Raw genomic sequence first — 25,701 nt, forward strand, 5'->3', positions numbered from 1 at the left:
TCAGTAAAATTTACATTTATTAGTCATTATAATGCATTATATTGACCTTGATATTACAAAATAAAGAAAATCCACAGGATTAAAATTTCAATATAAAATATTTACATGTAAAGGCCTATGCTTATTTATTTATGGTAAATAATGTAAGTGAAACTGTACTAGAAATTTACATCTAAACAATTGTTCCACAGGATTTACCTGTAAACCTTAATCAACACATCCTAATTCTTACAAAGCTTGAAAGGACAATGGACAATTTTGAATGAATGACAATTATTTCAGCTTGATTAATCACATACATTAGCAGTCATTTTTTTGCCTCTTAGATGTTAGCATTTTAAGGTGATACAAGAGGCAAAAGAAAAGGCCACAGGTACACTGTTTGTAGAATGGTTGTTTCAATAATGTAAAAATCCTGGTTTATATTAACTGAGATCATTTGGCTAATAGAAAAATGGTAATTTATAGCTGTTTCTTCATGGCATTCCTGCAAAGTATTTTTCTACCTTCCTTTCTCTGGGAAAAACTCCACTAAAGGCTAGAAGAAGACAGTACTATAAACGTTCAAGGTTTTCAAATGGTTTTCAAATGTCTTAAGTGTAAAAGGATATACTTCTTCCAAATAAGCTTGAGATCATTATTTAATATACAAAGTTTTCAGACTTATTTAATGATCAGGCATGTTTTGAAAACATCCAGCCATTACTTTAAAGTGTATAACTCGACACTAAATCATTTGAAAATAACATATTTAAAACATAAGGGAGTCAAGAGAATAAACAAATTTCATTACCAACCAAAAGAGGTACTTAACATTTGTATGATCACTTAAACACCTACCCACAGTCTTATCAGTAAATATTGTAATAAGATGATATTATTATGGGACTTCCTACATAGATATGGGAATGCAAGAGTATTTAGTTCTCTGCCTTATATTTAACATCTAGAAACAACTTACATATTCATTCTATTCAAATATCACATTTCCCTGATACATATTTTACATTTTCAAAATATCAATCATAACTGAAAATTCCTAGTTTAAACCAAATGGCCTAGAAAAGGACCTTATTCTTATGAAATACTTAGCATCATTCCCTTGAGGAAGACCCAAATTGGCTTGCAAATATGGTAGTCTTTCAAGATACTGACATTTTTATAACATGAAAATTTCAGAACCTTTTTAGGCATTTAAAACGTGACTGTTGTCAGAAAACTGCTGTATCTTCTTTTTTTAATAACATGAATGGGGAACAGATCACAAATTACTAATGGCCTTGTAAAGGTAATATTGTTAAGTAAAAACATAAATGAAAACATAAATAACCAAACCACTTGTTCAAACTATCCCTCACAGAGTTGGCTCAAAGGATTAGACACTACAAAATGCCTGATCAACTACAATAAATGGAAAGTTGATATTTTTATGACATCTGTGAGATGAAGTGTTGCTGAACATGTCCAGATAGGTTTAATGAATGTTCAAGTAGGAAATTTATTCAATATAAATAAAAGAACATCAAATCTTAGGTTACTCACTAAAACAGCTTTCTCCATGCTAGGGGTAACATCCGACAATAAGAAATTCACAGCACATTATTATATGCTGCACACAATAAGTCCAAGAATATAATCTAAATTAATTTCTCCAACACAGTACCTGCTGCTTAACATTTTCCCTAATATCACATAATCAAATTTAAATGAACAATCCAAAGGGTTTTCATCATTTCCCATTCAAAAAAAATTTCAAGTTGACAGAGAAGAACACAACTGCACCACCTATGTGACATAATGTACTAAACATGCTGTATCATACTATGACAAACTGTACAACTGAAGTGTGTCAAGCTCAATATTCTTGTCAACAATGGACCTGACATATCTACAGTGGGAGGCAAAGCAGCATTTGAAAGAGCTCTGGTGACCCTTTCTAATGTGGCTTGATTTATAAGTTGCAACTCTATCTACGATAAAGTTCTACGAAGTTTCAAGAAGTGAAGGAAGACCAGTGTAGTCTTGTAGGACTGAACCAATAAAACCAAATTATTTGCATTTTCAATCACATTACTTAAAAAGGATATGATTCTTAAAACCTTTTGACAATCTCACGTCCATCCATTCATGACTCAGAAAACGCATAGTTAATTAATAAGTGTGGTGAGAGACTTAAACTTATGGCATGGTTTGCAAATCATATATAACACCTAAGGAACTTATGGCAGGGTTTGTAAATCATATATAACACCTAAGGAGAACAACTGCTAGAATATCTTATCAGAGCCGCCATAACAACTAAGCCTATTATCACACACATTAATATACTAGTCATTCAGATCTATGACAATATTTGGCTTTAAAATAAACATCATCAGACCACATTTTTTTCCTTCTTGGAAATGTCATAACAATATTTGTATTTTAATTTTACTTGGCAAGGTAAATTTGTAAAATGATATCTTTGCCCTACATGTAACTAGAAACAAGATTCTGTATAGGCTGGGTGAAAAGTTGGTGACAACAGGATACAAAAAATCTTGACCATTTCTTAAATTCCTTAATATTTCAATGATATAAGCCTACAATATCAGATGTATTAGTATTTGAGACTAGTCAATCAGAGGCACACCAAACATACAAAATACAGATGTTTTTCAGCAAGTTAAAGTCTAGCAGAAATGTTTTCGAATGTTTCATGACGATGCTATTATATGTTTTACTTTTTTTTTTCCTCATTTTGTGTACTTTACTGTTCTTCATTGAGCTCTCCAGGTGCAGATTATCATCTCAAACTCATTTATAAAGTTATGTCACCAGTCACATTTATTTTGCCAACCTGTAATATTGACTTGTGGAGTAAACTTGATGTGAGTTCACTATGTTTGTTGCATAAACTATATTAAAATGACAAATATCCACTGCACTCTTCTTTACATGATCTAGCTATTTTTGCTCACAACACTAGGCAGGCTGCTGCTGCAAACAGTGTGTTGTTTTCTATAGTCATGTTTTAAACTACTCAGTTTGCCTGGAGTTTTATTTTGGCTACAACAAAAATCTGGAATAGTTTACCTAGAGCAGTTGTGGAGTCTGCTGATTTACAAATGCTTAAGTGAGGAGCTAATTTGTTCCTACCTTTCTGCTGGTGGATCTTATCATTTAAGACCCTGTCCTTCAACTTTTCATAAGGGTTTTAAGCTGAATATTTAAAGGAAGAAAGAAATTACACAAAGCACAAAAAAAAAAAAAATTAAACAGCGAACCAATATATCTATAAACAGACAAGAAATCAAAAAGGCAAAACCATTAAAAACTGGTACATGGTACTTTAAAGCAGCTTTGCAGTTTCTTTAAAATTTATGAACAATATCATCTATAACACTGCCAGGAAGACAGTTCAACAGTTTACTGTAAAGGGAATGGAAGACCTCTATAACCTGGCTGTGAAATATCATAGCACATCAACAGAAATTTGATGCCGACACTCTGCAAAACAAACAGCAGACAGTAATTCTAAAATGCAATTAGTATTGGTGGAAGTTTCCTATTAGTTTGATAAATGGAACCCAATCTTTAAACTATTCGGTCTATAATTAGATAAAGATTCCAGGATTCCACTGGTATCCCCACAAGACAACATGAGATCTAACGCAAGTGGCATTAATACCCTCATTCCAGCCTAAGCATAACATAGTTGTTTCTATCAACAGTAAAATCTTTTGTTTTAAGAATTAAATGGCAGCACCTTAAGATGCTAACACTGAGCCAAATTTACACAATCAGTAGTACTAACAGAAATGCATATCTTATTAATTCTTGTAAGCAATACCTGACAAAACTCCAGTCATGAACATGCTTATGTAACATCTCACAAATGAGGATAATTCACTATTTTTCATTTGCTCCATGTAACCTTTACATTTTCTAAAAAATATTGTCCCAATGATGAATATTACTACTACAAAGTACAGTAATTTCAGGACACCATTTTGTAACTCACTGGACTTCCATAAAAAACAGAAGCACAGTTAAGTTACAGTTGGACAAGTAAGTGGGATGAAACCAGAGGAACAGATGAAAAATACAACGCATAAAGTCATGCATCTCAAGCTGAAGGAATATGTTAACTACTTTTAGTTCAGTCTAAAGAGCACTGGGCAAGCCACACTACAGGGTCATAAATGATGAATGTACTGAATTTGCAACAAGAATATGCAATCATCAATCTCAGTACTGTTGATTTCTATCCACCTGTAATATTAATACAATGATGGATGAATTTTTTTGGGGGGAAGGGTGCTACTTTGCATTGATATAGTTTGCACTTCACACATCAGGAGAAGCACAAATTTTTTCTTTACTCCTTGTATTTTGCCATTTAAATTTTTATTCAGTCCTTAAATTTCAATAGGTAACTGGTAGCATGTTTTGGATGGGACATGGCTTTTTTTTTAACTCAACTTTTTTTAGAACCCCCCCCCATGCGCACCAAGCAGGTCATCCCTAATTCTGTCTGCTTGGTTGCCTCATTTTTTCCCTATCCAAACCAGAACCCATTGCATCAAGGCACTTGGCATGCTTGTTCAGGTAATCCATGGAGACTGATAGCTGCCATGGGTTATCCAGTCCCTCTTTGAATGAAATCATGTACAGTACTTCATTACTACCAAGATAAAAAGCAGCAGTTAGAAAGGGAGCCACTGTACTTAACTTTAAAACTACTACTCAGTGGAAGGGAATTGCACTGAACCATTCCTAATGTCCAAAATATTTATTCCTAAATTGCAATAGACAATGTTACTGATAAAATGTTCTTAAAATTCATAATAAACTCTTTTACGTCATTTTCCCTTCAAAAAATGAACACTGCTACTGACTAGATGTAGAATTCTTTTTCAATTATCTTGCAGTTCTTCACTCCAAACACCTTAGAAAATGCCAGTTTTCTACTGAAAATTATTTCAGGTGTTAATAAATCAAGTGACAGATGAAACAGTCTGGTTTTTATAAGGACTGCTAGTGCTCAAATTTTTGTCCCTATGCTGGAAATGAACGCATTAGCAAACATCACAAGTAGTAATAGGAAAAAAGTAAGAAGTATCTTCACATCAAAGACGAGACATGAAAATAAGTTAGATTCTGCAACTTCAAGTAATTTGGGTCCAGTTGAAGATATATTGAAAAAAGTAGGAAACAATTTATCAAAAGGACCGTAATCTACAGCCAGCTCTCCCCAAGAACCTGATCACTTGTTGCCAGTCATGAGGTTCTGGTAAAAAAAAAAAAAAAAAACTTTTTGCTCAAAAAGCCTAACAAAAAGACTACCATACAAAAACCAAACCCAAGCAATAAACTTTTTGTCGGCAGCAATGATCTATTTCAAATAACAGAGACCAGCTAAAAAAAATCTAAATGCAAAACTTAGAAGGAATATTTTGATAGGGGTGCCAGTAAACATAAGTTTGTTATAATATTTTTAATCTCTAGATATATGCAAAACATGTCTTCAGAATGCATGCAGGTTGTAATGGTAATGTGTGTCATAATGTGCAAATAACTATAACTCGATAAATGAGTTTAAATTTTTAATTCTCACATAGTTTTCTTCTCATAAACCAGAAAAAATAATTATGCCTAAGTGAATTAGTTTTGTATAAATTTCACAACTGGACAGAATGAGAATGTTCAGTATTCTAACAAAATTTCTATACTAGATGTGTTTGATATTTGTCAATCACTGTCAACTGAAATTTGGACATTCATATGTAATGTACTTGTTGTACTGCATTGTCTACAGACAGGAACTAGGTCAATGGGGTTGGTGATTAAGTAATTGTGCTAAATGGGTGTACCCAAAATTCAGATGGGACAATACCACCCCTATACATCTATTTTTTGTACTAATGACTTTCATAACTCTACTGTGAATTTAATCTGCAATAATTTGCTAAGGATGGATGAGGTCCTCCCTTAAAGTATGCCCTAGGACTCATGCCAAGACATACAAAATGCTGCGAGTGCCTTAAATGTTGGCACTCTATTGAGAGCAAATCGGCACTTTTCATCTCACTCACTCCGTCAGCTACTCAAATTCTATGGGAGAGGAGGCATGGTATCCAACCTCAACCTCCTTCATGTTCTGTAAGTCAAATCCAAATTCAAGGTCATGCTGGATTCGTTACCTAAAGATTAATCCTGAGAGAATATGTGAAGAGGAAATGGAGCAAAAAAAGAGAGAGAAAGACTTAGCTAATTTATACAGAAGAACTACCTATATCATAGAAGGGATCTGATTTATGTATGAATTTGCTGTCTGATAACCATATCCACAACAAAGGGCTAAGAGTCTGGTAGGATATTTAACTTTAAAACCTGCATTTGAATCCATTACACTAAAATTTTCAACATAAAATTTCTGCCGTTATTAATTTTAAACTATAAATTACTTACAAGTAACTGGACTTATTTTATCAGAATATCAGTGACCTTGTCAAATATTCAAACAAACAGCACAATTTCATAATTCACGAAACTATCTCTCGCTGTTTCCCGTCTAATAAAACTGCTAGGCTACTACAGGTAAAGTACTATTACTTTTTAATTTTGGAAAGCTACATATAAAATACAGTACATACTTCCACCTTCATAAGTGGAAGTAACCACACAATAACCTGAACTTTCATTAACTTGTTTACATAGCCTTTCTGACACACTGATACTACCTTTGTCAATGAAATTTTGGATGGCCAATTTTCCTGAGAGAATGAAATATGCATGCAATTCACTTGCAAACATGTTAACACCAACACAATGTTATAATTTTCCTGCAAATGTAAGTATGACTCTCACAAAAGAATAACCATATATTTTCAACCACATACTGAAGACTGATAATAGTCAACATTTGGTATATCAAATTTTACATTCATAACCATGACTGCATTACTCTCTCGAGCATCTCAAAAATGAAGTCAAACACCACAGACTTCAGATTTGCCATAGATTTTTTAAACATTGTCATTGGATAATTTAATTCAGAACCAAAGAGCCAAAACTCAACTTTCACCTATTGTTTGGGAAATGCAGACAGGTACTGGGACACAATAAGCCATGGTATTTAGATGTAAAATCCATGAGTCAGGTAATGATTAACTATCAAGATAATGAAGTCCAAATACATAAGTTTAAAACACTACTGGAAGTCAACAGGCCAAAAGATTTCAATCGGTTTCAATTTCAAGAAAGATCCTCCTCCAATTCTCAATCAATCCCTACTAAAGAAAGAGAGAAAACAGGATGGGTTTGTCAATTTAGAAAATGCTTTAGAATTTCTTAAAAGACTTAAGAATTTCATAAACTTATCATGGTAAAATAATCAGTTAAATGACGATCTATCATGAGCCAGCATGTATGGATCATCAGAAAATTAAAAATGCCAAGGTGTTGCTCAAATCAAAAGGCTTCCTCAAAAGCAGGAATGCCACATCCACATAAGTACTAATGTATTTTGAGCTAAAAACCATTAAAAAGTAGAGAAAATAATACATGAACCAGTACGGTAACCTCACTACCAGGTTTGTCATAGCTACTACATAGTATATGCATATTACAGCAGCTTTTGTTTCTCACGTTAAGTAATACTGAATCCATACACAGTAACCCATTTCACAAGGAAGAATATTTAGCAGTGCCTTCTCTATACAGAGAAAGCTTCCTGTTAAGAAATACCTCTTCCAAAACAGAACCACAACATTTCTCCAGAAATTGCATCAATTCTTGTTTGTTGAAGATGAGACATCATTTTCTTCATCTTTATCATTGTCCTTTTCACCATCATAAAATTCATTATCTGGCTCCACCCTGAAAAATACAAAGAATAAAATTTTGTTATGTAAAACAAGGAAGATGTAAGACATTTCCCCCAAAAGACCACCAGTTTTATGACCTATGGTATGCCTGAAAATTATATAAGAATATTTCACCAGATGACATAAAAATCCTCTAAAATAACAAAAGCTCCCACATTATCAAATTTTCACCTACTAATTTGGAAGGCTAATTCATCATCATGAAAGTTCTTGGGTTCCCTCATGGAAAGTGAACATTAATTACAAGAAACACTTGCAGTCATGGAAGCTGCTGGTAAGGACACACATATACATATAGCAGTACTGATGGTGAATAATGGAATGCCACTCCATAAAAGAAGAACACTGCTTCACTGAGCCAGACAACTTACTCTTCTTCTATTTAACAATTTCAATCTGTAACACTAAAACTAAAACATATCACATGGGTTTGAACTTTAGAAAAAACTTTAGAAATGTTCTAGATAGATAGAAATGACAAATTTTAAATCAATTTGTATTTTCATAACTAACAAACCTGCGGTCTTAACGTAACGGAAAAATCTCTAGTACCTGTTGGAGTCCGGTTAAAAAACGTAAAAGGATTTTGGTGGCAACAGGAATTAGCCAAGATGGCGGAGAGGAGGAGGACACAGCCGACCTTCCTTAATCCATCCCAGCTACAATGCATCAGTTTCCTTTAGCCCAGGTAACTAAATGCAGGGTGGCTTGTTAAGATTGCAGGTTTGTTAGTTATGAAAAATACAAATTGACTTAAAATTTATCATTTGTTCATATACATAACAAACCTTTGGTCTTAATGTAAGGGAGACTTACACTTGGAGGGAGGACAGAGAAAGCCTCAGAAACGACTGGAGGTTCAGCGCACCTGGGCTCACTTCCTGGCCAAAATAGGACATAGGAAGGAGTTATATGCCTCTGATCTGTTAAGTAAAAGGTTACTCAGCAGTCAGACATCTGGGTTAAGAGACAATGTGAACTCCTGTTAAATTGTGTCTTGTAGGAATATAAAAAAAACCCTGTCACTGTCGGAGACAACAAAACTTACGTTAGTCACCAACCTTGTCTGTTGCCATTTCCTCTCTCCCCTTGTAAGAGAGAGGAAGGGACTTGCTTCCATATATAGTTTGTATTGTGTAGGAACAAAAAGACCAATGGAATGGGGCTCTCTTACCTGTATCTCACCAGTTCCAGCCCATGACGGTTCTAATTCTCTCCACTGCCCGCCAGTAGAGGATAAAAAAGAAAGAAAGAAGACCAGTCATCTGATTCACTCTCACTGTCAACACCAACGTCTTAGGAAAGATAAAAACTGATTACACAACTTGTTGAGTAGCTACCACTGTACCCAAGGAAAAAGTGTCCATGGACCTGTGGGCAACGTCCTATAGATAGAAGGATGTGCAGGTGGTTTGGCAAAGCCATGTACCAGCCTTTATAATCCTTTGAACCGAAAAGTTCTTTTTAAAAGTGGTGGAAAGGCCTAGACCCCTAACATCATGTGCTCTTGCATGTACTGTATTGGCATCGGAATGTGAAGAACTGTAGGCTTGCCTGGTTACTTTACATAGCCAAAAGGATATAGTATTCTTGGACACTTTCTTGTTCCGGTCTGTACTAACAAAAAGTCTTTGACAACCCGGTCTGAGATGTCGAGTCCTTTTTAGATAGTTATACAGTCCCCTGGTGGGACATAAAAGTAATTCTTCAGGGTCATTACCAACAAAATCTCCAAAGGAAGGGATAGAAAAAGACTCACATCTGTCGTCGTGAACCAAGGGATTTTGAGTCTTAGCTACAAATTCCAGGACAAATTTGAAGGCCAAAGACGTCCAACCCCTCGTGTGCTTAACGTCAAGAGAGAGTCCGTGAAGTTCACTAACTCTCTTTGATGAGCCCAAGGGTAAAAGGAAAACTGTCTTGAGGGTTAAATTTCTATCTGATGAAACCCGTAAGGGTTTGCATGGACTGCGCGTGAGACTGCTAAGAACCAGTGTTAAGTCCCAATTAAGAATACTTCAATGCATTCCATATAAATTATCTACTTTTATGTGCTTCACTTTGTCGCCGATTTTTGTGGAATATATCTTTCAATTTTATATGGGAACTTTCACCAATTTGCAAATTTTTCTATGGACCGTATCTCTAAAATTACCATTAATATACTTTTTTTTGTTGAGCAACACTGTGGATTCACTAATTGCTGCATTTTTTTTAATTAAAGGATATGTATGTATACTGAGAGAGAGAGAGAGAGAGAGAGAGAGAGAGAGAGAGAGAGAGAGAGAGAGAGAGAGAGAGAGAGAGAGAGAGAGAGAAGCTACACAGTATAAATGGATTCTGTAAGTGAAATAATGTTTCATTTATATTTTGCTGTGTTTTCTTGTTAAAGGATATGTATACTGAGAGAGAGAGAGAGAGAGAGAGAGAGAGAGAGAGAGAGAGAGAGAGAGAGAGAGAGAGAGAGAGAGAGAGAGAGAGAGAGAAACTGAGGTGTTTATACTATACATCCAAGTCTAAGCACAGTAACTAACTGGGGACGAGACTTGACAGGCACGGTTAAACTATAGCTTGGGAGGAGAGTAAAATGTTGGTTGTGAGTTGCCTACGTATGAAACTCGAATTTTGAATATTTTTACAGTGATTAGAGACGAAACATCAACAGTGATAAAATATTCTCTTGTGTACTGTTATAAAATGTGTGATAATCATAGTCAACTAAACTTATAGGCTAATGAAATACGGTACAATAAATTAGGCTCAATCACAAACTTCTCTGCTGTATTCCAACTCAAAAGCTCTGCACTGTCAGTCTTTTCTGCTGGTCGAATTTGCTCTGCTATTAGCTTACTCTATCAGCTGCCTGTACCAGGCAAGTTGCAGGCCTAGTAGTGTACAAAATATAATAATACATCTTTGTTGAATACCATCCACCAAAGATGTAAAAACCTTCAACGTGTAGTAAAAATTTGCCTAAAAGAGCTAGAGTTCATTTTTTATTATTTGAATATAAATTGTTGTTTTAAAAACTACACATTTCAGAAACCACAAATGAGAAACTAGTTCACCTTTTATCTTCCTCACTCAAATGTAGTCTGGAATCTGGATCTAGCTCATTTTCTTGATCATCTATAGTACACCCATCTAAGGGGACATCTTGCATCTGCACACTGGATAAAATATGGATAAAAACATTAGAATTCATAACTTAACAGGTAAGACATTAGAATTCATAATTTAACAGGACTGTCATTATTACATTTAAATATTCCATAAAAATAACATGTCAAACAACTCAATTTTTAAAAATTTATTATTATTATTATTATTATTATATTATTATTATTATTATTAGCTCAACTGCAACCTTACTTGGAGAAACAGAATGCTAAAAGCTCACAGGAAAAGTAGCCCAGTACAGAAAATGAATTATAATAGTATATATGAACTATGTAAGAAAAATACCAAAGAAAAAATACGATAAATAAAAAAATAAACGAATAAAATCGGACCAATAACCTATAAAATGAGGCTCCTGCGAGTTTGCTGAAACAAAATAAAACATTTAACAAAGTTTGAACTATGATTCAATAACACGATTAGGCATATTATTAATATTCCATAATTTTTTCAAGATAGAACAAAACATCTAGAAAATTTTGTGGTACTGAATATAAAAAAAGAAATGGTAAGACTTAAGCTTACTGAATTTGGCAGCATAAAATACATGCTTTTTTTAATAAAAAAAAAAAAAGTCAAGGAAACTCATGGTACATCTTTCAAGGTGATGGTCAAGTCAGGTTTAATCTAAAAGATATGAGTATATAACTAGTTTGGTGATGAATACCAAATCCTACTGTAAGATGTACATGCATACTACTATGGTTTCCTATAACAAGGTAAGACTAAACACATACAACCAAGCAACAAAATATATTGTTTTGCAATTTGGATTGTTTCCCACTACATATTTAATAAAAAAACAAATTCCAATAAAAATAATATTTACTATAATTCCTTCTCAATAAGTGGACATTTTGAGAACATTAAAGCCATTACTGTACAAATAATAGTTTGTTGGTTGAACAAATTATCTTTTACCTTGGTGCATGCTGAACCATTCTAAGGTTATCATAAACATGTTTGACAATGGCTTCCAAATACTGTCGACTGTTGCCATTTTCCTGGCGAGTGATAACCTCAGGGTGAAGAGAGAAATCTGGAGCGAAATACTGGAAATACTCTGAAATAACACAAACAGGCCTTGTAATAAGATAAGTAAGCACCAAATATGTCAAGTTAACCTTCTTAAATAAAATCCACAGTAAGAAAATGATCAGTTTTGTCACAATCATTTTCAAAACAAAACTAAAGCACTGACATGCATCTAACCTGTGTTATATGGGATTTCCGTTGGCATATCTGTGTCAACTAGCAGTCCAGTTTCGTAAGCCCAACATCTTGCTACATTTCTCGGTGTGTAGCCCCCTCCACCAACTACTAACAATGGTACTCCAAATTTCTTTGTAAAACTAACACATTCACTGAAATAAACAACGCAAAATCAGCATCAATTGAAACATAAGCTTAACTTGTAAAGTGTGCTCCATAGCCCCCTAGCCACAGCACACTTTAGATGGAGGGACCATTCTGCAGGGAAGACTCGATTCCACTGCATGAGTCTACTAGGAAACTGTGCTTCCCAGAGAAAACCCTTAGGAGGAGAGTAATGGTCTGCTTCTTCGTAATACCTTGAATACATTACTGGCAAATTATTAATTATGTTATCTACTTTTGTGCACAATGCACATGCTACTGACAGACTTAAAATTCTTAATAGAACAAGTATATACTTACCCATGGCCTTTAGTGGACAATGAAAAACACCCTAAACGATCACCCGATAGAGAATCTGCACCACACTGAAGGACGATAGCAGTTGGACGATAATATTCCATCACAGCCTAGAAAGTGATTTAGGTTTCAAAGATTGTCTTACACAAATTTAATAATCTTTCTGAAATCTTCAGCACCCTGATTAACCCTTTAACGCCGAAGCCCTATTTACAAAAACGTCTCCTGTATGCCGGCGGCGTTCGGTGAGTTAGCGCAGAAGCGGAAATAAAGTTTTTTTCAAAAAATCACAGCACGCTTAGTTTTTAAGATTAAGAGTTCATTTTTGGCTCATTTTTTTTTGTCATTGCCTGAAGTTTAGTATGCAACCATCAGAAATTAAAAAAATATCATTATCATATATAAATATTGGAATATATGACAGCAAAAAAAAAAAACAATCTTGCATATAATTGTATACAAATCGCGCTGTAAGCAGAACGGTTAAAGCTAATGAGTTAATTTTTTTAGTTGTATTGTACACTAAATTGCGATGATTTTGGTATATAACAAATTTTAAAACGATCAAAGCAACACAGAGAAAATATTACCACAAAATGATGCATGAATTAATGTAACGCGGACGTAAAAAAATGTTTTTTAAAAATTCACCATAAATCGTAATATTGTGCTAGAGACTTCCCGTTTGTTGAAAAATGAAGCTAATTGATTGAATATTACTAGACTGTAAGTGTTTTAGCTTACAATTGCAGTTTTCGACCATTTCGGTCGAGTTAAAGTTGACCGAAAGTAAAATTTTTCTATTTATCGTGATTTATATGGAAATATTTCAAAACTGATAAAAGCTACAACCATGAGTTATTTTTGTTTTATTGTACATGAAATTGTGCACATTTTCATATATAAAAGCTTTATGTAACGACTAATATAAAGCGGTGCAAATATTACAACAACGAGACGAAAGAATTTCTGAGATGTTTGGCGAGTTACAGCGCGACGTAAGGAAAATGTTTTTAAAAAATTCACCATAAATCGAAATATTGTGCTAGAGACTTCCAATTTATTGCAAAATGAAGTTAAACGATTGAATATTACTAGAATGTAAGAGTTTTAGCTTAAAATTGCGTTTTTACCATTTCGGTCGAGTTAAAGTTGACCAAGGTTGAAATTTTGGCAGTTATCGTGATTTATGTGAAAATATTTCAAAACTGATAAAAGCTACAACCATGAGCTATTTTCTGTTGTATTCTACATGAAATTGCGCACATTTTCATATATAAAAGTTTATGTAACGACTAATGTAAAACGATGCAAACATTACGACAACATGACGAAAGAATTTCTGAGATGTTCGGCCGAGTTACTGCACGCAGACGTAAGGAAAAATTTTTTTTTCAGAAATTCACCATAAATCGAAATATTGTGCTAGAGACTTCCAGTTTGTTGCAAAATGAAGGTACATGATTGAATATTACTAGAATGTAAAGTTTTAGCTTATAATTGCGTTTTTACCATTTCGGTCGAGTTAAAGTTGACCAAAGCTTGAAATTTTGGCAGTTATCGTGATTTATATGAAAATATTTCAAAACTGATAAAAGCTACAACCATGAGTTATTTTCTGTTGTATTCTACATGAAATTGCGCACATTTTCATATATAAAACTTTATGTAATGACTAATATAAAACAGTGCAAACATTACGACAACGTGACGAAAGAATTTCTGGCGCGGACGTAAGGAAAAAGTTTTTTTCAAAAATTCACCATAAATCGAAATATTGTGCTAGAGACTTCCAATTGGTTGTAAAATGAAGGTTAATGATTGAATATTACTAGATCGTAAGAGTTTTAGCTTAAAATTGCGTTCTTTGACCATTTCGGTCGAGTCAAAGTTGACCGAAGGTTGAAATTTTGGCAGTTATCGTGGTTTATATGAAAATATTTCCAAAATGATAAAAGCTACAACCATGGGTTGTATTTTGCTGTATTGTACATGAAATTGCGCACATTTTCATATATAAAACTTTATGTAACGGCTAATATAGAACAGTGCAAAAATTACGACAAAATGACGAAAGAATTTATGAAATTTTCGGCTGAGTTACCACCCGTGCGTAAGAAAAAAGTTTTTTTCAAAAATTCACTTTAAATCGAAATATTGTGCTAGAGACTTCCAATTTGTTGCAAAATGAAGGTACATGATTGAATATTACTAGAATGTAAGAGTTTTAGCTTACAATTGCGTTTTTCGACCATTTCGGTCGAGTGAAAGTTGACCGAAGGTTGAAATTTTTTGTAGTCAACGTACGGTACGTCCACTCGGCACCCAACAGACAATTTTAGTCGATGTATGATACGTCCAATAGGCGTTTAAGGGTTAATGAGTATGAAAACCTGGTCCTATTTTTTATGTGAGTAAAATGGAAAAAATTCTACAAACAGCCTACAGTTAACCAGCAAAACTTGTTATAAAAAGTAAAACTTCAAAACTTTATATAATGAACTACCACTATAAAGTCATATCTTTGCCAAAACAATTGTACATTTTCATTAAGTCATTATGTTCCATTCCTAAGAAAAATATTTCAAATTCATTTGTACATCTGAGTTCAACGTAGTAAAAAAAAAAACACTGCCTCCAATGTGCCTTGAGTGAACACGAATGGTTGAGCTCAGTTACTGCCACAGATAATCATGGTGTCAGTGCTTTAGATTTTTCCACTATCTCTGTTTGTGAGGAGTATTAAATGACCTATCTAGCACTGGTCTTGACCTTATCTTCACAGATGTTACACGGATTGTTTCTTGTGGAATAGGTTAGCCAATGAGAGCATCTAATAAGAGTTTGATTCAGGTTACTGTGAAGATGGATCATGTTGTTCCTGATTTTGGCTTTTCAAGAAAGGTATACCTTAAGTCCCAGATCAACTGGGATGGTAGTTACCATGATCTTATTTAGCTCACTTGGAGCAATATCTATTAGTCCAAATATTAATGAGTGTTTAAATGGTCATCTGAGCACTATTATCAAGAGGAGAATTACTTCTTAAATCTTCAAGTTTCATCTTAAATATAAACCACGATTCACTGTAACCCTATCATAAAAAAAAAAGCTTATCATTTATTGAGGAACAACTGATCAGACTTTTTATGGCGTAATTCTTTGAACTTAGAAGTCAAACTCAGGTAGTCTGTAGCCTATGAGAGAGCTGACTGAAGGAGATCTCGCTCTCCAATGGTGATGACCATAAGTAGTGGTCTCACCATTCTTTAAAATTGATTCTAGTATGCCTCCCCTTGTAGGAGCAGATGGAACTACTGTTTATTGTCCTAAACAGAAGGCAGAACTTTTGGATCCAGTATTTGTGAGCAAATAGTAAGTCCTTGGTGTTGCCTCAGTCATGTTTTTCAGAGCCAAGTTGTGTTCCATAGCCTTCACATCTAGATGTCAAAACTCTCCTTCTGAGCTTGAAAGTTACGGTGGCATAAATCCTAACGGGATCTTTCCAATATTTTTTAAAAGACTGCTGATTTCACTGCTCCTAAGATTATTATTATATGGAGAAAGGCTAACTATGATTTCTAATTCAAATGGCAACAGCAATTTTTGTCCAATCAATATTATGAACATAAGAAAGATAAATTTGTTCTACTATTTTTGCTTCCTATGCCAATCTGTTACCCATCTGTTACTCTCCCCACTTACCTCAATTACAGGTTTAAATACTTGGGTATAACTGGCATCATCAATTCCTTCCTTTAGTGGGACATTAACTGAATAATATCTACCACTCTCATGCCCAATTTCAAACATGTCACCTGAAAAAATACAGGTCAAAATCAAAAAAGGAAAAATGAAGAGAAAACAACATTTGCATTTAAAAATACGTACATGAAAACATATGAAATGGGTAACTTTCAAACAACTACGAGAGGAATCCATTTTACATTAACATCAACTTTCAAGAGGAAATAACTTCCATAATACTATATATCTACATTTCAAAAAACAATACAAAGTGTTTACAACCTTTGGCAAGATGCACTCACCAGTTCCTGGGAAGAAATAGTTTCCATACTTATGAAAAGAAACAGTCATAACTCTATCTGTTAGATAGAAAGCTTCTTGCACACCATCTCCATGGTGAATGTCTATATCTATATACAGGACCCGTGGGTGGTATCTGTCAATGAGGGAGATAAAGGCGAGTAAAATAATAAATTGACATTAAGTTTCATGAAGCCTTCAAAATTTCTCATTCATGTTAGATCTCTTGTATATACTGTACTGTGAAGTACGACTCTTTCATGATTATAAGGTATCAGTTGTATACAATCTATAAAATTGTGGGGGAGGGGGTGGAAAGGGTAGAGGATGTCCACGTAATGTCTTGCAAACATATAAAAACTTCCCTCGTTACTATTCAGTAATCTAAGATGCAAATTTTACTAATTTGGTAGGTGTATACATACAAGTCTAACAATTATACTGTAGGTTAATGATACTAGACAAACTTATTAATAAAAGAATTAAATGAAATGTGAATTTAATATAGTTGTTAAAGGACAGCATAACAAACATAAATTTGATATATTGGGTTGAATATCAGTCACCAGCAAAGTGATCCATTCATGTAATCAAATGCAAAATTTATCATGATAAAAATGGTCTCTGTACTTACTTCAGCATTTCTAAAATTGCTATAACTATGTCATTAACATAACAAAATCCAGATGCTTCAAATTTCTTGGCATGATGAAGTCCTCCCGACCAGTTAATTGCGATATCACAGCAATTATGGTTTAATTTTACTGCACCTTCCAGAGACGCCCCCGTGTACATAGAACAGAAGTCGTACAGTCCGTCAAATACTGGGCTGTAGGTAATATTAAAAACTCAATTTGAAATTTAAAAAACAATAGTATCATACAAAAAGTAACTTTTACTTTGACCAATCTTCTAACTTCAGATATCCAACATGCAAAAGGTTCTTAAATTCTATAATTCTTTGAATATTTCTATGCACCATGAGAGGACACCAAGAAAACTGTAAAAAGAAAATTAAAACTTTTTTACTTTGGTAATGCAAACTTCTTGATCTTATGCAAGTAATAACACTTAGCCAGTGGCTGCTATATGGGTAAGTTTTGCCTGACAGGCAAAAATGAAATTTTCTGACAACAGCCTATACCTGTACAATGATTCCTGATATTGAGAAACTGGACACCAGCAATTTATGCAATTCTGTCTAGAAGATAATGGTCTAACAATGCATCCAATAACTAAACAAACAATAGTATCCCAAAGACAAGAAATGGAAGACATGAAGTATTTGGCAATTATACGATCATATATCTCTAGATATAAAATGCTTAAATAACAATGCTCAACTTTTAGGTTACATTACATATCTTTTCAAATGCTACAATGAAGAGCTTGTTGTTTAAGGTAACATCATGTACAGTATTGCCAATATTCAAAGAATAAAGCAGTTTAAAAAAGCACAATGGCCACTGAATGGGAGCAAAGTAAACTCAGCTGTGCTTTCTTATGATGTTCAAATTGTTTCTAAAAATTACATATATTTCACATAATTTCAACTTATGATAGTGTCAGTGTGATTATTTTGAAAAATAAGTCGCACGAACATACCAGTCATCTGCCATATTAAACTGTCCTAAATTTTTAGTGAAGTTTTGAACGTTTTGAGGGGTGACCCGCATAAGAAAATCGATGTATTCTTCTGAGTGAAATCTGCAGACAAAAACAAAAATTATACAAATACACAATTCCAACACAAAATCAAGTGACATCACACTCTATGTACAGTATATCAAAATTACACAAAGCACAAGCCTTTACTTTCATGAACAGTGAAAATACAAACTTATTTCGGTATTATTAAAGGCAGCAATAAAAGTTGAAGTTTGCATGCATATAACTGTAACGAAAATGTTAAAAAAATTCAATACCTGGTCATATCGTGAAAATTGGCCCTGTATGGCCGATAAATCTGGAGTTTTTTGTACAACCCATAATGTAAGACAAGACTATGAGTAATAGACAATCTGTGAGGTTTCATGGGATGTCCAGGCCCTGAAAAATAAAAATTAGTCATAAAATTACAAAAGTGTATTTTGCTTTTAAATATTCCAATGCATTGTTAGTAATAACTGCAACCTCTGACTGGTAACATTTTTATACTAACAGTATGGCAAATATTTATGAATAAATTCTTAAAAGACAACAAAGCATTACAAAAGAATTTAAACCTTAAAATTATGATATACAATAATCTAAACCTTCTACAGTAACTGGAGGTGCAGACTTCCCTTGCCATGCCTCTAAGAGAGGCAAAAGTAAACAGCCTGGACAGCCTACTGGTCATGAGCATTCTCAAGGCGCAAGCCAACAGCCCTACTCCTAAAATTCAAGTCACTAAAAAGGAAGTACTGAAATGACCACTTTCCCTCTATGCCGAGATCACATGTAATAGTTCCTATTACTGATTACATAACATCCATAAAACCCATTATAATCAATTAATACAGGTAGACCATCGATTTTCTAGTCTTTGCTGGTCCAGAACCTCTTTTTAATCCAGATAAAACTACAATCTAAAATTTGAAATTCCCACTGCCACTAGACTAGTTTACTGGGAGGCCGATAGATGGCGCTGAGTGTTCCAGCACTCATTCTTTTTGTTTACTGGTGGTGATTGTCGAATTGTTACATTACAGTACAGTATATGCTAATTTTGCTTATATTTTGAGTAAATCTTAAGGAAAAGGATTTGGTAAGAATTGCTATAAATAAGCATATACTACTATATGGTATTATCAATAGAGAATGTCTTGCTGAATCACAAGATACCTGTATATATAGGTCTAATATTGAGCAAATGATTATACCTCATCTAAAATCCACATTACAGTATATGTCATATGTAAAAGCAACAGCGGTTGATTTTGCATAAAAAATGGGCAGGGACAGATGCAGGAAAACTAGTACAATAGACGGTAATTATTCGGATGATGCGCCCCTTTGTAGATTGCGTTATTTGATCGTTTATACCTGTATTTCTTGAAATTATTTAATTTATATGTACTATTTGTTTAGTGTGTGTCGAAAGAGGAGACCATCCATGGTCCGGAAAAATCTAAACCTTGCATGGTCTAGGAACCAAGGATGCCGGAAAATCGATGGTCTACCTGTATAAGGAATAATGAATCTTATGGTAACAACACAGATCATGCCCAATGTTAAAATACAGAATTCATCAAATTATAATGAATGACATACATAAGTAGTTCTGCCTCCAATTCAGACTGGTCACTCTCATTTGACCCAAGGATATCTGATGAAAAGCCCATATGATCCAATCCCAATTGTACGGAATGTAAATTAACGTTACTAGCTACACATTTATTATGTGAATCCAAAATATAACTGACAACAAATTTCAACTTTTGGAAACAAGTCAATTACAGAAATACTGTCAGCATCTCCATCTTTTTCAATTAATCCAGCTATAAAATTTTTACTTATTTAAGAAATAAAATCTGAACATTATGTAAAAAGACAAATCTTGCAGACCAGCCCTTGAGAACTAAATAAAAATAAGAAAAGTGGTCTAATTAAACTACTGTAGTTAACAATAATAATTCCAGGGAGAGTGGCTCCCATAGGAGGTCAGACAGGACTTGCCAAGAGGCAAACGCTTCTGAACATTCTTTTTCCCCTTCAAAGGACCATGGAGATCAAAAATGAGAAGGTAGAGCTGAAACACAAAGAGGAGGGAAATGGGGAAGAATGCCTCCGTTTCTTATTTTGCGTCTGCTACATATCTATTGCTCAACTCTTCAAAAACAGCAACAGAAGATGCCACTGTCAAGGTATAATTCCCATACAAAAGCCCTGGAATCACAGAAGCAAGAACAGCAGGATGGTCCTTGGCAGTAGCTGGAACAGCAAGACATATTGGCCATAACAAGATGTGCCATGAAAGCAACATAGGAAGGATCGCTAGGTAACTTAAGAATGATGCAGAGTAGTTTCAAAAACTCCCAGGACCTGAAAGGGAGCTTCAGAGACAGGTCTGGTGTCACAGGAAAGGAAGTTGATCAATGAGTGAACAGGGACATTCAACAAAATCAAACTTGATCCATGATAAAAAGCAAGGGGAGAAAGGGTAGGAGTAATCACAATGGTAGAAGTTAAATTTCTCATAGGCACCCCACCAACAAGACGGTGGGGGTGAAAGAGGAACATCACCTCCTGACAACACTTACGAAAGCCTTCTTGGTCCTCTTCTGCTTAACAGCTGAATCTCTGCAATTGAGAACACACAGAAGGCCTTCCGGTTGTAAGGTTTTTCAAACCAGGAAGCTGTGGTATGCAACATTCTGAGTAAAGAGGGAAGAAAACCAGATCATCTTGGTGTTGCAAAGGGTTGATGACTGAACTGGAGCCTTGTACATAGGGCTCTAAAATATCTCCAAAAAGGCTGGTTAACATGAAATAAGTCATTAGGATTCCATTCCACAGATTATTTAATCTTGAGGGAAACAGAGTATGACTAAGAAGGCGAGACTTGTGTGACCCCCAAACTCAATTTTTGCCCATCTTAACCAAAGGGTGAAATAATTTCATAAATTCAGCAATCACAGGGTTAGTCATCTGATCAATTGTCTTTAGCAAAATGCATGACAAGAGCCACTCTCACAAGAGGTTAAATCTGTCAGCAACTGACATGACAGACCAAGTCTTGTGCAACATGAAGGTCATGACTTGGTGGTAAACATTTAGAAAATGTCAAGGCCAACTAGCATAGGCTAATAGGTATACTTACATAACATTCTGGGTGGGAATATCCTCCACAGCCTGTGGATATGATTAGATTCATTTATAGCTGGTGAAAGTTAACTGATTTTCCTGTCTTCTGTGGTACTACTTTGCTAAGTTCCCATTAGCAGAAATATGGAATAAATCAATCTGATTTTGTGTTACATGTTTTGTATTTCAACAATTTCATTTACAATTGATTATTCATGAGACAATCTTCTAATTTATTGCTATCTCCAAGGTTAATTGTATTTTTCATTCTTGCTTCTCCTTCGTACTTCTGGCATGATGTGTCTTCTGTAATGCCTTTGCCTTAGCAAAGTACAAATTTTTCTGCTTGTGACTAAGTCTTTCAATCTGCAGTCTTTACATCTGTGGTCTTTCCAAATTTCCCAAACTTTGGGCATATAAGATCTCTTGGCATTTAAGGCAGAGAGGCAGAGCATTACATGGTATCTGTCACAAGTATTACATCACATGCTGGGTGCAAAGGCCTATATATATCTTATCATCACATATTCAAACGTTCCTTCTTATAAGTGGTGAATACTTTAAGAAGTAATGTTTCATCCATGTACAGTACAAGTAGTCCCCAGTTATTGGTGGAGGTTTCATTCCTGACGGCGTGATGATAACAGAAAATTGCGGATAACTGAAAATCTGCGAAAATAGTGCCGATCACGGTTATCGGTGCTGATCCCCAGTTACTGGCGATGATAACAGGGATCAGCACCAGTGTTAAGTGGGGATTGTTGCTGATAACCGATGACTGGCACATATCGGCGCTGAAAAGCCAGTTATTGTCATTGCTAGACAAGCGCTGTAAAACCAGATCTCCGATAACCGAGGACGCTGATAACCAGGGACTGCCTGTAATTTTAATTTTCAGCATTGCAACCATTTTGTGATATTTTCTTCTTTATACAAAGACCTTTGATATCTTTGCATTTTCATCAGCTTTAATTTCTATTTAATTTTTTCCATTTATCTTAATTTTTCCATCTTTTAACTTCTGTTTGCTGGGAACCTCCAAGAGTTGTTTTCACATACTTTGTACATTCTATTGCTATTTCACAAGCCACTGACATAGTCAAGTTTTTCTTTTTTTTCAGTGCTTTCACTATGAGGACAGTTGATTTTAAAACCATTTTCTTAACCCTTAATGGACGGATCCCCTCAATAGAGGATTTAAAACAGGTTTTGAATGGTGGACGGATCCCCTCTGAGGAGTATTAATATTACGCACCATATGATTTGGCTGTATCGAGCGGAAAAGAGTTTCCGATACTTCCAGCTCACCTCAGCTCAGTCGTAGGCACCTCATGGAATTTAGTATTGTTCTTGCCTTGAAGGGGGAATGTCTTGCTCCTTTCTCATGACGTCTTTTTATTTATTTGCTCATAAATATACCCAGGGATTGCTGTTGGTTTTAGTTCTTATCTTTTACGAAATGATGTCAGTTATAATTATAACTTTACAAAGAAACAGAAAAAACATGTATAAATCCAAAATAAGTTACTGCATTTCCCGATCTCAATAATTTTACGTAAATATTTTACAACAAATATGCTCAGAATTTGTTACTGGTTTTATTTCTTATCTGTTATGATACTGTGTGAGCTGTAATTATAATTTTCGAAAATAAAATAAAATAAATTATTAGACAAAGCAAGTATAACTTGGTAAAATTTATGAGTGTTTTGTGAAAGAGGACCCACACAGGGTTGTAAATACTGTCACTTTCAACTTCCTGTGGAAGGAAGGAAAAATTTTTAAAATTCTTTTTCTTACACCATGTGCATTTGCATATCTTCTGCTTTCCATTGATGTGTTTTTTCTTAAATTGGTCAACCTTTAAAGTTTGCCCAGTCAGGGGGTTGCATGATATATAATTAGGCTGTCCCTTAAGGGTTAATTTGTCTACGAACATCTCTTATTTTGCAAACATCTTTCACAATTATCTGCTAACAGCTTACACTTTTTCGACAGATTTTCCCTCCATCATGCTGGTTTTTTAGTTTGCCTATCAGCCAAAGCAAATGTCTTCAATTTTATCAAATTACCCAACGGGGGGTAATTCTAAGTATTAGCTCCGAACCTGTTTTTACCTTGGAAGCTGGTTTTTTCTACACTTTTAGGGCTCCTGATACTGGTGGTGCATTTGTTTGTACTTGGCCAAATGGAATGTCCCCTGCCGGACGGGGTATGAACCGTTCCAAAGAGACGTACCCGTGCTCTGTCTTGTGAAGATCGCATATGGATATCCCTTGTTGCAAGGACTTATGGATACCCCTTGTTGCATGGATTTCAGGGGTTAACCAGTTCTTCATTGGAGGGGTGGCTAGAGCTCTCGGCTAGCATGCTGTTGGCCCAGTGTTCGAGTCTCCGGCTGGCCAATGAAGAATTAGAGGAATTTATTTCTGGTAATAGAAATTCATTTCTGGTCATAATGTGGTTCGGATTCCACAATAAGCTGTGGGTCCCGTTGCTAGGTAGCCAATTGGTTCTTAGCCACGTAAAATAAGTCTAATCCTTAGGGGCCAGCCCTAGGATAGCTGTTAATCAGCTCAGCGGTCTGGTTAAACTAAGATGTACTTAACACTTTTTTTTCAGGGGTTAACTACAGGTTAATTACATTCGTGCGACAAAAATTGAAGATAAATCCATAATTGGCAACCAAAAAACTAGAAAAAGTCAAGTTAGAAGGAAATTGCCGCCGCGGAGCTACGACTTAGATCTACCCAACAGGGGAATATATTACACTCATGTCATCCAAAGATGATGATTCCTTTAGTCTACTATTATATTTTTGCTGTTCTATTGCAGTGGGTGTCATACTAACACTTTTTACAAATTTAGGCTAACTTTCAATCTAGTTTTCATCTTCTAATGCATCACCAACATGGAAAAGATGTTTCTCGCCGCTTTATAACAAAGCCTCAACATACAGTAGGCCTAAAAATTACACTGGCCTAGACTACTAGGCCTATATTCACTCATCATTACTAATGTATTGCACTTTATTAGTTATTTTGGAAAAACTAAAGACTACTACTGTGCCCCTCTGGTTCAGTAGCTACCAATTTACTCGCCAAATGGGCGCCTTGAGGGTGAATGTAAAAACATAAGGTATGTCTGAAGACTACTAGCCTATCGCAGCCTGGTTCCTGCCACAAGGCGACTAATATTTACTGCCTTTTATTTGTGTTGAAGATATTAACTGTCTTTTGGTTAAGCTTCTATGTTTATCACCGAGGGGCTGGTACTAAATACGGGGTCCTTATTGCACATAAACTGATGTTACCGAGCCAGAGGGGTGCGGTAGTACGATTCAGTTTTACCACAAAGATTCCTATGCATATCCCAGACTATGTTAAGCCTTGCAAATAGATTTTCCCCAATAATTTATCGCCAAATATGCAGCTATTACATTATAACTTATAAACTCACTCCTCACGGGCAAATGACACAATATACCGGCTTCACATCACGTAAATGTCACTCGAGACTCGGGCTGCGAAACTTCAAAAGCCCTGCTTTGCCGGGGTCTGTTCCATTCACATACACTCACTACATGACACCTGAAATGTGTATTAATTAGGTCTACGTTATCTTACAAGCCTCTAGATCACGATCCACGCTTACCATAATGAAAATTGCCGACATCAGGATCATAAAAATACGAGACAACAGTCTTGCCTCCCATTATGTTTGTTTCCGCGTCTTTCTACGTCATGAAGTGTCAAACTTCATATAGTTTCTTATTGATGAGGCTCTGTTTGCAATATTATTTATTTTAATTTGACTGTTTTAAATAAAATAATATGTATAATATCATAATTTTAAGAATATTCTATATTTAATACAAATATTCTTTGTAATTAACTCGGTTATATCAAGAAAGAACGATCTTAAATAGAGACACGTTACTAGTTTTGTGCCTAATATTAAAATGTAGAAAGGAATGTCAAAGTTTGTTTACATGAAACAAACACCAGATGAATTGCGCATTTATTTTCCTGTAAAATTTATTGCTCGTTCCTTATATCAGATTATATTGGATCACTGAGACCTGAAGGAATTAAGAAAAGATCACAATAACTGCGATTTACCCAACAGGTAGGATCCCTTA

General features: G+C 34.8%; 1 protein-coding gene across 2 annotated transcripts; it reads right to left on the reverse strand.

The window, feature by feature from the left end:
- Positions 1 to 25,357, reverse strand: HDAC3 (histone deacetylase 3). 2 transcript variants are annotated; one of them, XM_067124698.1, is made up of 11 exons: positions 25,215 to 25,357; positions 18,698 to 18,821; positions 18,378 to 18,479; positions 17,407 to 17,601; positions 16,775 to 16,908; positions 16,431 to 16,543; positions 12,729 to 12,835; positions 12,264 to 12,415; positions 11,973 to 12,114; positions 10,940 to 11,041; positions 1 to 7,863 (listed from the first exon to the last, which is right to left on the reverse strand). In XM_067124698.1, the coding sequence occupies exons 1-11, from the start codon at positions 25,273 to 25,275 to the stop codon at positions 7,773 to 7,775; spliced, it is 1,323 nt and encodes a 440-aa protein (XP_066980799.1). In that variant the 5' UTR covers positions 25,276 to 25,357; the 3' UTR covers positions 1 to 7,772. The 2 variants fall into 2 exon arrangements, with proteins under 2 accessions (XP_066980799.1, XP_066980800.1); XM_067124699.1 differs by lacking the exon at positions 25,215 to 25,357 and adding an exon at positions 25,020 to 25,159 and having other exon boundaries at positions 2,724 to 7,863.
- Positions 25,358 to 25,701: the final 344 nt, after the last annotated feature.

This window comes from Macrobrachium rosenbergii, chromosome 22 (genome assembly GCF_040412425.1).
Source record: "Macrobrachium rosenbergii isolate ZJJX-2024 chromosome 22, ASM4041242v1, whole genome shotgun sequence".
Taxonomy (NCBI): Eukaryota; Metazoa; Arthropoda; class Malacostraca; order Decapoda; family Palaemonidae; genus Macrobrachium; species Macrobrachium rosenbergii.